Below are 13,206 nucleotides of genomic sequence, written 5' to 3'. Positions count from 1 at the left end.
ATATTTATTCAAAGGAAATGGAAACACTAACTCTGAAAGACAGCTTGCACTCCTATGTTCACTGCAGCATTATTACAATAAGCAAGGTGTGGAAACAAATGTCCATGGATAGATGAATGGTAAAGAAATCATGGTTTATATACAATAGAATATTGTTCAGCCATTAAAAAAGAGAATGAAATCTTGTCCTTTGTGACAACATGATGGACCCAGAGGGTATATATATGCTCAGTGAAATAAGTCAGATAGAGGACAAATATCATAAGTTTTCTCTTATATGTAGAATTGAAAAACAAACAAGCTTATAGAGAGAGAACTGATTGGTAGGGATTAAGTGGTTGGTGAGTTTCCTCCTATGGGCCCTAATCTCAAAGAGGTCAAAAGCCATGTCACCTGTGTTCACCTTTATGGCTAGTTCCTGGGCACGGTCCTGGCATGCAGCAGGCACTCAATAAATATTGAACAATAGCTACTCCGTCCAGCATACTTCTTATACATCAGTCAGCAGGTGTTTGGGCACGCCATGAATTTATGCAAGACCATGCAGCTGGTATGTCCAGAATGGAAGTAGTCTGACTTCAGGACAAATAGGTGAATGAATGGCCCTCTTGGATCTCGTCTCTAAAACAGAAGTGATGATGGAACCAGCAGCCCCACTGAATTACCGTGAGGACTTGATGACATAATTTGTGAAATGTGCTAACTCAGCCCCAAGCCAGGTTTGTCAGATGGGATTTGTTACTCTTGCTGTGTCAGCACAGAATAGCACGGAATAAAGGCCTTGGGGATGGTCACTCTGCCCACCGCATATATTTCCAGCATCCCAATGGTGGCCTAAGGGGCTGCGAACTTAGTTTTCATTTCTGATGAAGGAGAACAGCGATTGGGCTGCTTTCAGTATTAGAGGGCCTTCAAGGAGCTAAGGCTGTTCTGGAAATTGCCAGACCCTGTACTCTTACCTGTCATTGAGAAAGAGAAGCTTGGGAAGGCAGAGGGAGGGAGAGGGAAGGAAGCTGTTTTTGCACAAAGGACTGTTAACCCAGTGAAGAAATTGTAGACCTGAGGCTGCGGGAGGTCAAGGCTGGGACGGCCTTCGTTCTTTGACCCTGCTGACATCTGTGTTCCCATCTTGCAGATAGGAGAACAGGTGTGGGAGGTGTCTGGGTGGGAGACGCGCAACCTCCTGGTCTGGAATGGGACAGACTAGGTTCCGTCCTTGACCCTTCCGCCCACTCTGTGTCCTTGGTCCAGCCCAATGACTCGGCCTCTCTGGACCCCTGTGTCCTCACTCCTCTTTAGTGGGGAGGATGCTGAAGCCACCTCCTGGGTTGAGCTCTGTGCACAGACCCCGTGAGAGGAATGCTCAGAGCCTGGTCCACATGTGTCCTGGCCAGCCAGCAGCTTCAGACAGACGCTATTGGGACGCTGTAAATCCCTGAATGCTGGAACGGGGGTTGCTTTGACTTCCTCTGTCCCTGTTCTGGAACCTTTGTCCTCACACATCCCTTCTGACACCTCAGGGCTCCAATATTCCAGGTTTGATGTCCTACACGGTTTGCTTTGGGGGATTTTGTGTTTACCTAGACCTCTTTGATACAGCCCTTCAAAAAGAGAAATCCTTCCCTGAGGCCATTTCTTTGGAGATTTCCCCTAAAGGACTCCATAGTCAAGGGTTCTTGTGCTGAGTTGGCGATAAAAAAAAAGATACGTATTTAAGCCTCCTGAGGCAAAGCTCGTGTCTCTGTTCCACTTGACTCGCTCCCTTCTGCTGTGAGAGGAGACGGAGCCTGCGCACTCTCCCTGCCCGGTCCCCTCGGCTGGCTCAGGCCAGGCTGGTCCCTGACACCACCCTACGTGATGCAGGATGTCCTATCTCTACCTCTCCCAACCCCACCCCAAGTTCCATTTCTGTTGACAAGCACTGTGGAAACAGTGAACTGGCACCAAATTGCTGTTTGAGCCGTGCTTTTCTCTGACTTCTGACCAGTAATGGGCCTGTTGCCTCAGGTGTGAAACTCTTGGGGGACAGGGTGCCCAGGAGGACTTTCAACTCCAAATAGTTTAAGGCACTTGGAAATTACACCAACTTCACAGGGATCGGATCACATTAGTTTGTCTAATGTCCAAAGTGAAGAGGAGTGTGGTGGAGCCACTGAGAAAATGCCCTGATGTTGATTGAGAGTCAGAGACCTCGGGCACTCTGCGAGAGGCCTCTTCGTTATTTAACGAGGTCTGGGGTCATAATTACAGGTGGTTCAGAATGAAGGCAGAATTGTCAGGGCTGGTTGTGTCCAAGAGGCCTGTGAAAGGCGGGGAATTCAATCGGCGGGGAAGGGAGGAGCGCCTCACAGGGGTATTTATTTAGAGAACTGCAGGGTGCGGGGCTTCCCACATGGTGAGGCCTCAGTTCTGTGCAAAGGGTGTGTCGGGACGACTGTCTGACCCCCGTGTCAGCTGCAGTTTGCAGTGGGTGTTAGGTTTCTAGTGCCCGTTTTAGACCACGGGGGCCAGGCAGCTGTGGGTGAGGCGATCAGGGTAGAGGCAGGCGGGGGGGAGGAGGACTGACGCCAGGGTGAGCCCCACCCCCGTCTGAGCTGCTCTGCTGCTCCAGGTAACTGCTCTGCTGCCCTGCGCGGATGCGGACCGATGTGAAAACCCAGCTTTCTATGTAAAACATACCAATTTGTTGAACACTGTGAGGGCCCAGCAGCCTGCCCTTGGGTGTGCCGTGGCCACAGGCCCACTGACGCTGTGATTCTCACCTGATCCTGTGAGAGAATATTGCTGGACACTAGCCACCCATTTTGTAGATAAGAACACAAAGGGTCTCTGTGTGTGGCTCCAAAGCCCACACTTGTTCACAACAGCTTTTCCAAATGGTTCCATAAAACCCCATGATGCTACTTTTGTCTGTTTTGTGTTCAGAATTTTGAGGGAGGTTTTATTTGAAAGAAGGATTGCATCACTGAAAAATCAGGCGAAACTTAGAAGCACAGGCTGTCCTGTGCCTCTGTAAGTCCGCTCATTCCCATGGTCTCTGCAGGGATCTGGTCTTCTCGCCTCCCCAGCCAGCAAGCACACTGGGGTATTGTCACCTTTGTAGACCAAATGCTTTTTCTAATTAGCAGATGTCCCCTTGGTGAAGCTGTGAGGGGGAGGCTGGGGACAGACTCCTCACACTGGGGACAGACTCCTCACACTGGGGACAGACTCCTCACACAAACTCGCGGCTCCTGAACGTGAGCCCAGGAGTGGACGGTGTGGTATCAATTTCGAGTGGGAAAACTTGTATCAGTGGTCCTGACTAAAGGACAAAATACCTTCTCTCCTTCTGTCAGGGGAGTCTGAGGCCCTGGGCAGGTGTGGTGAAAAGCCTGGTGCCCGCCTGGAGGTGCTCACAGCTCAGGCTGAGGGGCGGAGCCACAGATGAGCTGTGAGTAGACGCACTGTGGGCCCTGTCAGGGGCACAGAGGAGACCTCCAACGGGAAACATGATGGTGAAGCTAGTTTGTCCAGTGTGTTAGGGTGGGGCTGCCAGTGATTAATACGTGAGGATAATGGAAGGCCATGAAGTTGGAGACCTGGGAGGTCGTGTCCTACGGGCCCCGTGGACCAGGAGAATAAGGAGTCCTATGCTGAGCATCCCCACACTAAGCTAACGTCTGCCAAGAGCCCACTGTGTGCCAGGCCCTGGTTTAGCATCCTGGGTAATGTAGCAAGCAAGACGGAAAAGGTGCCAACCTCAGGGAGTTCACATTTCTAGTGGGGGAGTTAGGTTATTTATTACATATATTTAGTGAAGTCAGTAGTTCAGCCCCACACAGCTCCGTGTAGATAGGCTGACTGGTGCAGAGGGCGGGCCTCAGGCTGTGCTGAGGGCAGAGCTCAGTGCTGAGGACACGAGTTTGCAGTAAAGGTGTGCCCTTCCTTTATCTTGGTGCGGGATCAGCAAACCATGGACCCAGACTTGCCCACCACCACTGTTTGTACAACAGTAAACGAGAAACAGTTTTTGTGTTTTAAATGGTTGAAAACATCAGGAGCAGTAGAATTTTTTTTTTTTTTCTGAAGTGAGAAGTGATTGGGGAGGCTGACAGACTGACTCCCGCATGCACCCGACCAGGATCCACCCGGCATGCCCACCAGGGGGTGATGTTTGGCCCCTCTGGAGCGTTGCTCCACTGCAATCCGAGCCATTCTAGCGCCTGAGACGGAGGCCAAGGAGCCATCCTTAGCACCCAGGCCAACTTTGGCCAGTGGAGCCTTGGCTGCGGGAGAAGAAGAGAAAGAGAGAAAGGAGAGGGGGAGGGGTGGAGAAGCAGATGGGCGCTTCTCCTGTGTGCCCTGGCCGATTGGCTCAGTGGTAGCATGTTGGCCTGGCGTGCAGGAGTCCCGGGTTCGATTCCCGGCCAGCGCCCATCTGCTTCTCCACCCCTCCCCCTCTCCTTCCTCTCTGTCTCTCACTTCCCCTCCCGCAGCCAAGGCTCCATTGGAGCAAAGTTTGCCCGGGCGCTAAGGATGGCTCTGTGGCCTCTGCCTCAGGCACTAGAATGGCTCTGATTGCGGCAGAGCATCGCCCCCTGGTGGGCATGCCGGGTGGATCCTGGTCGGGCGCATGCGGGAGTCTGTCTGACTGCCTCCCCGTTTCCAACTTCAGAAAAAGGAAAAAAAAAAGTACTATTGAGTATTTGTGACAGTGACAGTATAGCCTACAACACCAAATATATTTACTCTTAGGCCCTTGTCAGAAAAAGTTTGCCAACCCTGCTCTAAGTCCTCTTGACACTCTGCAAATGTCTCCCCCCAGTCTGGTCAGACAACTCCTCCCTGTCAGGGAGTTGGTGGCAGGAGGTGGCAGAAGAGGACTTCCTGTCTCACCTGCCTGTGCCATAGGCCTGGACCTCTGGCCCACAGCTCTGTTGCATTGTCTGTGGAGGCCCCTGGATCCCAAAGTTCTGTCCCTGGTAGGTGGTCCTGTTAGAGTGACACGAGACCTGCCTCGTTTGTGAGCTTAACTCAGTACCTTCTGGTCCATTGAGACAGTGGAATTCTGCACCTTCATTTAAAACGGGACACCAAGCTCTGTTTATTGACAAGGAAATGTCTCCATGACTTACTGAGTAAAACACAACAGCAACAATAAAAAATTCAGCTCTAAGGCTAAAATGCTTCATACCCCATCTACATCAAATTGTATGTATGTGCTGCTACACGTGTAGGAAGGGCCGTCTGGATGCTGACTCCCCGGAAAGTTCACTTATCTCTGCGTGTTGCAGTTTTCGGTGATTCTTAAAAACTTTCTTCTTACTTTTTTTTGGGGGGGTACTATTCGAGTTTCTTTAAAAATAACCAAAACATTAACATGAATCATCTTAATCAGCAAAGAAAAACCTGCTATTTTAATTTTAAAGAATAAATAAGAATGGTTGCAGCTGCGTGTGGGTGATAGAATTATTTGTGTGGTGGTGATGTAACCACCAGGGGCACAAGAATCCCCATCCAGCTCACCGATTGGGATGGGCATGCCGGCCGCAGAATAGGGGGGATAGATACGAATATGGTAGGAGGTGAGAGAATATGTAGAAGCCAGGAAACCTGACACGGTCATCATTGTGAGGGACAGGAGCTTCCAATATATAAATCTTGGTTCATTTTTGGCGTTTGGGAAGATAGGGGTGTAGGTCATCTGACTTTCCCCCCACTCTGCTGTCTTGAGAAACTGTTTCAGGGATATTTGAAATGGTATGTCAGCGCCACCTAGTGTCCACATGCTGTCATTCCCCCACACCACCACCACACACACACCTCTGGAAGCCTTCAGACTCTTTGTTTGATGTCCCTGCTCTAGTGGCATTTGTGCAGCAGAGCCAATGCCTGCATTTGTGCAGCCTGATGCCTCCAGGGTTCTTTGGGGCAGTGGGAATGCCTCATTAATTTATCCCTTCCTTCCTCTCTCAGCTACACAAAGCAGATCTCTCCGATTGCAGAGTGATTTGGCAGCTGAAGAAGGAAAGGATGCCTCCCTGTCAGAAGCAATCTCCTCTGTTCTCCAGCAGGCAGCTCCTTAAAACGGCCTGCACCCCTGGCCAGGAAGCCGTCGCGCTCCCCAGAGTGGCCGTGGGCTCTGGGCTCCGGGCTGCCGGCCGCGGCAGGCTCCTAGGAGATGGCAGGCCACGCCGTGCTTCCCTGGCTCCCCTCCTTGAGCGAGGCTCCCCTCTGCCACTCCAGACCTGACTGTGCCCTCACACCAAGTGCTCACTCTGGAGCCTGCTGTTCTTCCGCCCTCCCTCCCTGGTTTGCAAGCACCTGGCAAAACAAACTGTACTTATTTATACTCTGATCTTTTGACAATTTTTCTACAATTTTAGTTCATTGGGATACCTCACAGGTCAAATGGCCTGGCTTCCACAAAAACAGTCATCAAGGTAAAAAGGCCAGGTGACTGCTAGATTTAGAAAGGCTGAAGCCCCAGGATAATGAAATGCAACTCTGATAAGGGAAAAACAGCTATAAACAATCTTTTGGAGACAATGGGGAAGTTTGAGTATGGACTGTGCATCAGATGGTGCTATTGAATGAAGTGTATTTTCTTAGGCATGATCATGGTATTGGGGTTCTCATCACAGGCTGCTATAACAAACTACTACAGGCAGAGTGGCTTATACACTACAGAAATTTGTTCCTCACCATCCTGGAAGCTGGGGAGCCTAAGATAAGGCCCAGCAGGTTCACTGTCTGGTGAGAGCCCCCCCTCCTGGCTCATAATGCAGCATCTCATGGTGTCCTAACAAGGTGAAGGGGCAGGGAGCAATCTGCGGTCTCTTTTATAAGGATACTAATCCCATTCATGAGGGCTGCACCCTACAACACCCTCATGACCTAAATCCCCTCCCAGAGGCCCCACCTCCAAATACCATGACATACGGGATTAGGTTTCAACATGAATTTGCGGGAACAAAACATCCAGTTTCTTGGGTCATACAGGAGAACATCCTTATTCTATAGAGATGCAGGGTGGAGCAGGCAGGAGTGAAGTGTCAGGACGTCTGCAACTTGCTCATGATGGCTTAGCAGGAAAACAGTTGTGTGCAGGAGGGGGCGAGATGTGGCCGATGTAGGTGAAGGGAGTGCAGCTGTTCTGTGCACTGCTGTGAAGTCTCGGTGTGGGCTCTAAGGACACGGCCGCCCAGAGAGTGCCCCGTTGTGCCGGGAGCCCCTGAGCTGGTGATCTGTGTGTTCAGTTTGCAGCTCTCCGCCCATCCACATGAAGGTGCAGCCCCTGAGCCAGTCGGCGCTGCAGGTGTCCTGGAGCCCGCCGGAGACCGTCTACCACCCGCCCATCATGAACTACGTGATCTCCTACAGCTGGACCAAGAACGAAGACGAGAAGGAGAAGACGTTCAGGAAGGACAGCGACAAAGACTTGGTAAGACTTGGGGTGCCTGCTGCCCTTGTGCTTAGGAGAGGGGTCCCTGCCGCGTCGTCACCAGGCACTGCAGGCGAGCTCTCTCTGGTCACCCCAGCCGCACATGGACGCTGGCCCTGCAGCAAGGCAGTGGCTCCTCGTGTGGACTGGGGCTGGAGCAGCCCTCACACCTGCTGGCCAGCACCCCCTGGAAGAACTAGTTAATTTCTTTACAATTGGGCCCTTCAAAACTGACTCCTTGTCTTTCATTATTAGAAAAACAGAAAGCTTCTGTTAAGGTCTTTTCATTGGATAGGGTTATTGTAAATATTAAATGTTATGTGAACGTGCAACAGGTTCTGGCACATGGTGAGCACTAGGGAAGTACTAGCTATTATTACTACAATCAGTCCTCTTCCTCTGCCTTACTGCTAGTCACCGCCGCCACGAAACTGCCCACTGTCCCCACACTCCGTCGGCCACAGCTGAGCTGCCTCACACATTCCTACCTGCCGAAGCCCTGTGACCATGTGATTTTAACCATTGCTCTCGGGCTCTCAGCACAGATATCTGACCTCATTTTGAGCTATATAAGCCCAATTCCACATCTCTTCTTAAAATCTACATAAATGTTTAGTGGCCAACACCCAATGAAGCCCTTCAGAACAGATGTTTGTAGATGCCATCTTCTTCCCTGGTAAAAGCAAACCATCCAACAGCACTAGTCTTTAAGTCTTTGCATAGAAACTCAAAGTGACACAATTGGGTGCGAAAGCCTTTGCTTTTATTGTTAATCAAAGAAAAGCTTTGAAATAATGAAATTCATAATTGTATGTGCACATGAAAAATGCAATCGCCCAGAGTGGGATTCTTAATGACGGTATCACTTTTTTCCCTCCCAATACAGAGTCCCCAGGGCCCATTCAATCAGTTCCAGAATAGTACTTTTTACATCCCTTTAGATGAAGGTTCTTTTACTTCATTTCCATTTATATTTTCAATTTCCCCACTAGACATTGTTATCTGGGTCACATTAGGGAATGATGAGCTTCGTGAAATCAGAGAGGAATCTAGTGAAAGTTACCCAAGGTTAGGATGCAGTTTAACCTCTCTCTTGTCACTCCTGGAAGTCTACAAGGGATTTTTCTCTTTCTGAAGTAAAGATGTTCCATTAATCAGCAGAAATGATGTGGGCGCTTAGGCAGTTTCTTGTTCTAAGTGAAAAATAATTAAACATGCAAAGATGAATAGATGCGGGGTTGGAGTGAATGCTAATACATCCCAGCCGAGATGGAGCAGAGATTCTGCTCGGAACAGAAGTCGGGTCAGAGGGTTAGAGAATGAGGCATAAATTAGTTTCAGAGAAAGGGAGCGACACACAGAAAAATGTGTTTTGACAGCAAGTTTTTGTTTGTTTGTTTTTTTCTTGGTAAGGATTTCTAGGGGTGGTTAGTTTCTTTTGGGATATACAAAACTAATTTTCTTAATTCCTCAGGAAGTCAAGCATGTGCTGACTCAGTGGCAGCAAGGCCATTATATAACAGTTGCCTGCTGCGGGAAGTAACATGGAACATGGGTGAGGCATTTCCTGGTTTACGTGCCTCTTGCACATCCTTACCACAAACCTGTGGGGCAGATGTCTCCGATAGAGATAAATGAGGCTTCAAGTTAAATAATGTGACCCTGGCCTATGGCTCTGTTCCGGAAGCAGTTCTCTGGGCAAGGGCAGCAGGTGTGGCAACAATAGCGCTTTAATGCCTGTCGGAGGTTTTCAATAGCTGGCCAGGGAAGCCCACTGATGGGTAAGCTCCCAGCGCTGCCTTTGATACTTGGCCTGGGACCCACATATCAGTGACAAGGTACTTCATCCATTAGGGGAGTCTTTGAAATCAGTTGCTTTTATTGCTTTTTTCTTCACAAAGCAAGTGCTGTCTGCTTTTCTAGGTACTTTCTCTTTTCTCATTTTTAAAGACTCTTGGAATAAAACTTTGAGGAATGGGTGACCTGAACTTGGTGGGTATCTGATGACTAGGGATTAGTAAGCATTTTCTAGAAAGGGCCAGATAGAAAAGATTTTAGAGTTTATGGGACAAGGGACATAAGGTCATGTAGCAGCAACTCAACCCTGCTGTATGGTGAAAGCTGCCACAGACAGCCTGTAAATCAGGGGTCTCAAACTCGTGGCCCGCGGGCCGCATGCGGCCCACCCACCAATTTTGTGCGGCCCGCAGACTGGCCTGCAGATTAATCCACAAAGTTTGATTAGTCTGCAGGCCGCACAAAATTGGTGGGCGGGCCGCACGGCCGCGAGTTTGAGACCCCTGCTGTAAATGAATGGGTGTGGCTGTGTGCCAATAAAACTTTATTTACAGAAGCAAGCGGGGCTGGATTTGGCCTGTGAGCTGGAGCTTGCTGGCCCTGTGTTGAGTGGTGTGGGCTACATATGAACACAGTTTGCCTGGCCTGTGTCATAGAGCTTTGACAAGAGCTCTGGGAGGCAGCTGTTTCTCTCCCCCCTTCAAAGTGGAAGGTAGCAGAGGCCAGAGGTGTTGAACACTTGGCTCACCATCACAGCTTGTGAGTGAGTGGAAAGGCTACCCCTACCTTACCTGACTTCTGACCAGGGGTCCTTCCTTGCATCCTGCCCCATGTTGCCCGTGGACAAGCTACGACGAGGCCTTTAAACCATAGAGAAATAGAATGCAGAGATCCTTTTTTTTTTTTTGTATTTTTCCAAAGCTGGGAACGGGGAGAGACAGACAGACTCCCGCATGAGCCCGACCGGGATCCACCCGGCACGCCCACCAAGGGGTGACGCTCTGCCCACCAGGGGGTGATGCTCTGCCCCTCCGGGGCATCGCTCTGTTGCGACCAGAGCCACTCTAGTGCCTGGGGCAGAGGCCAAGGAGCCATCCCCAGCGCCCGGGCCATCTTTGCTCCAATGGAGCCTCGGCTGCGGGAGGGGAAGAGAGACAGAGAGGAAGGAGAGGGGGAGGGGTGGAGAAGCAGATGGGCGCTTCTCCTGTGTGCCCTGGCCGGGAATCGAACCCGGGACCCCTTGCACGCCAGGCCGACGGTCTACCACTGAGCCAACCGGCCAGGGCCGATGCAGAGATCTTACTGCTCGTGTTGAAACTCTGCCTGGCTCTGGAAACTCAGCACACTTGACGACTATAGATGCCGTTTCGGTATATAAGCACAGTCTAAAAGGTACAGTTGTGATAAAAGAAGTCCAAGACTTATGAGTGTAAGGAGTGCCAAAGACACGGTCCAAGCTGCAGTCAAGAATAAGAGTCCAAACTGATTCTGTTACCTCTTATCCTGCACATTTCCGTGTTGACAGCACATTCCCAGGCAGGCTGTTCTGACGGCTCTTTCCTCTCAGAGTGAGCCGTGGGCCCACGGGGGAGCCTCGTGCTGGCAGGCTGTGCGTGCACCAGAGACCTGGAAGTGACACTGAACATCACTTCAGGGTTGTCTTCAGAAGGTGAGTGCACTGGCCTTCACACCAGCTTTTCTTTCTTCACCCACAGAAAGCCACCATTAGCCACGTCTCACCTGACAGCCTCTACCTGTTCCGCGTCCAGGCCGTGTGTCAGAACGACATGCGGAGTGACTTCAGCCAGACGATGCTCTTCCAAGGTGAGGCGGGGCCACCCCACACCCTTTCCTGCCACTCTGTCTGCCCTGCGCCTGCTGAGCTGCTCGGGCAGAGGACGGCGAGCCTGGCCACTCTGTCTGCCCTGCTGAGCTGCTCGGGCAGAGGACGGCGAGCCTGGCCACTCTGTCTGCCCTGCTGAGCTGCTCGGGCAGAGGACGGCGAGCCTGGCCGCTCTGTCTGCCCTGCGCCTGCTGAGCTGCTCGGGCAGAGGACAGCGAGCCTGGCCGCTCTGTCTGCCCTGCTGAGCTGCTCGGGCAGAGGACGGCGAGCCTGGCCACTCTGTCTGCCCTGCTGAGCTGCTCGGGCAGAGGACGGCGAGCCTGGCCGCTCTGTCTGCCCTGCTGAGCTGCTCGGGCAGAGGACGGCGAGCCTGGCCGCTCTGTCTGCCCTGCTGAGCTGCTCGGGCAGAGGACGGCGAGCCTGGCCGCTCTGTCTGCCCTGCGCCTGCTGAGCTGCTCGGGCAGAGGACGGCGAGCCTGGCCGCTCTGTCTGCCCTGCGCCTGCTGAGCTGCTCGGGCAGAGGACGGCGAGCCTGGCCGCTCTGTCTGCCCTGCGCCTGCTGAGCTGCTCGGGCAGAGGACGGCGAGCCTGGCCGCTCTGTCTGCCCTGCGCCTGCTGAGCTGCTCGGGCAGAGGACGGCGAGCCTGGCCGCTCTGTCTGCCCTGCGCCTGCTGAGCTGCTCGGGCAGAGGACGGCGAGCCTGGCCGCTCTGTCTGCCCTGCGCCTGCTGAGCTGCTCGGGCAGAGGACGGCGAGCCTGGCCGCTCTGTCTGCCCTGCGCCTGCTGAGCTGCTCGGGCAGAGGACGGCGAGCCTGGCCGCTCTGTCTGCCCTGCGCCTGCTGAGCTGCTCGGGCAGAGGACGGCGAGCCTGGCCGCTCTGTCTGCCCTGTGCCTGCTGAGCTGCTCGGGCAGAGGACGGCGAGCCTGGCCGCTCTGTCTGCCCTGCGCCTGCTGAGCTGCTCGGGCAGAGGACGGCGAGCCTGGCCGCTCTGTCTGCCCTGCGCCTGCTGAGCTGCTCGGGCAGAGGACGGCGAGCCTGGCCGCTCTGTCTGCCCTGCGCCTGCGGAGCTGCTCGGGCAGAGGACGGCGAGCCTGGCCACTCTGTCTGCCCTGCTGAGCTGCTCGGGCAGAGGACGGCGAGCCTGGCCGAGCCTGCGGGCTTCAAGTCGCACCTGCAGCGCCTCCTGCACTTATGCCTGTCCTTTCGATTGGGGCAGACAGAGAGGGGCAGGGGACCAAAATAGTGGTTGTTAGAGTTGTTACTGTCATGTTGTTAGAGTTGTTAGAGTTGTTACTGTCATGTTCCAACTCTGGGAACTGAGTGTCTGTCTGACACGGTGTCAAGCCCCAGAACCCCTCCCGGTCATGCCGGGGAAGATCCAGCATTTCTAACGCGATTCAGGAACCAGAGCCTGACCGGGCGCCTGCCTCCAGCTTCTTGAGGACTAGGTATTCGTTCCTGCTGACCTGGCCGTGGGCAGGAAGCTGCGGCCAGGGCGAGGGCGAGGCAGACAAGGCGTCCGTCTGGGGCGAATGCACAGGGGAGAACCTGGGCAGTGCGCACGTGCTGCGCTAGTGGTGCTGTTTCTAACGCCAGGCCAGTCTTCACTGAAGACAGGGTCCGCTCTGTCCTCCTTGCCCTGACCCGGCCTGCAGCCGGCGTGCTGCAAGAGTCTTTCAAACATGCAGCACCTGACTATGCAGTCAGGGGACTGCCCTCCTTCCCTAGACTGTCAAATAAAGAAATGTCAACAGCCTACACAGCGATAGCCATCTGGTGTGAATGAATCAAAATTATACCGTTTTTATGTTTTTGGTCAGATTGGCACAAAGTAGAATATATTTTTTGGTATGCTGCAGAATTTTAATAGCTCGTTTATGTGTGCCATGAGATGAAACAGGTTGGAAATTGCTGCCTTCACCCAACTCCAGTCCTCCTCCCTGGGCGGCCAGCCTGTGGGCCCAGTCTGGGGCCGGGTTTTGTGATGTGCACTGAGCTCAGCTCAGCCAGCCTGAGGTCCTCCCTGACGACGGTCTCTTCTTCAGCCCCAGTTTCATGGAAACCTACCTCCCAGGCCAATGGCTCTTCATCTTTTTGAGTCATGTATCTGATAAAGGCTTCTCCCTAGAAAATGCCAAA

The 13,206-nt window shown here is 52.7% G+C and overlaps 1 protein-coding gene across 5 annotated transcripts in view; it reads left to right on the top strand.

Moving 5' to 3' along the window:
* PTPRG (protein tyrosine phosphatase receptor type G) overlaps window positions 1-13,206 on the top strand; it is a 908,944-nt gene that overhangs the window by 790,015 nt on the left and 105,723 nt on the right. For all 5 annotated transcript variants that reach the window (XM_066351766.1, XM_066351767.1, XM_066351768.1 and 2 more), the window contains 2 exons: window positions 7,242-7,426; window positions 10,939-11,047. In XM_066351766.1, coding sequence (XP_066207863.1) covers window positions 7,242-7,426; window positions 10,939-11,047 — 294 coding nt within the window. The remainder of the gene's footprint in view (window positions 1-7,241; window positions 7,427-10,938; window positions 11,048-13,206) is intronic.

This window comes from Saccopteryx leptura, chromosome 10 (assembly GCF_036850995.1).
Source record: "Saccopteryx leptura isolate mSacLep1 chromosome 10, mSacLep1_pri_phased_curated, whole genome shotgun sequence".
In the NCBI taxonomy this organism is placed as follows: Eukaryota; Metazoa; Chordata; class Mammalia; order Chiroptera; family Emballonuridae; genus Saccopteryx; species Saccopteryx leptura.
The sequence above is the reverse complement of the archived record's forward strand: the minus strand, read 5'-3'. Positions and strand labels throughout refer to the sequence as shown.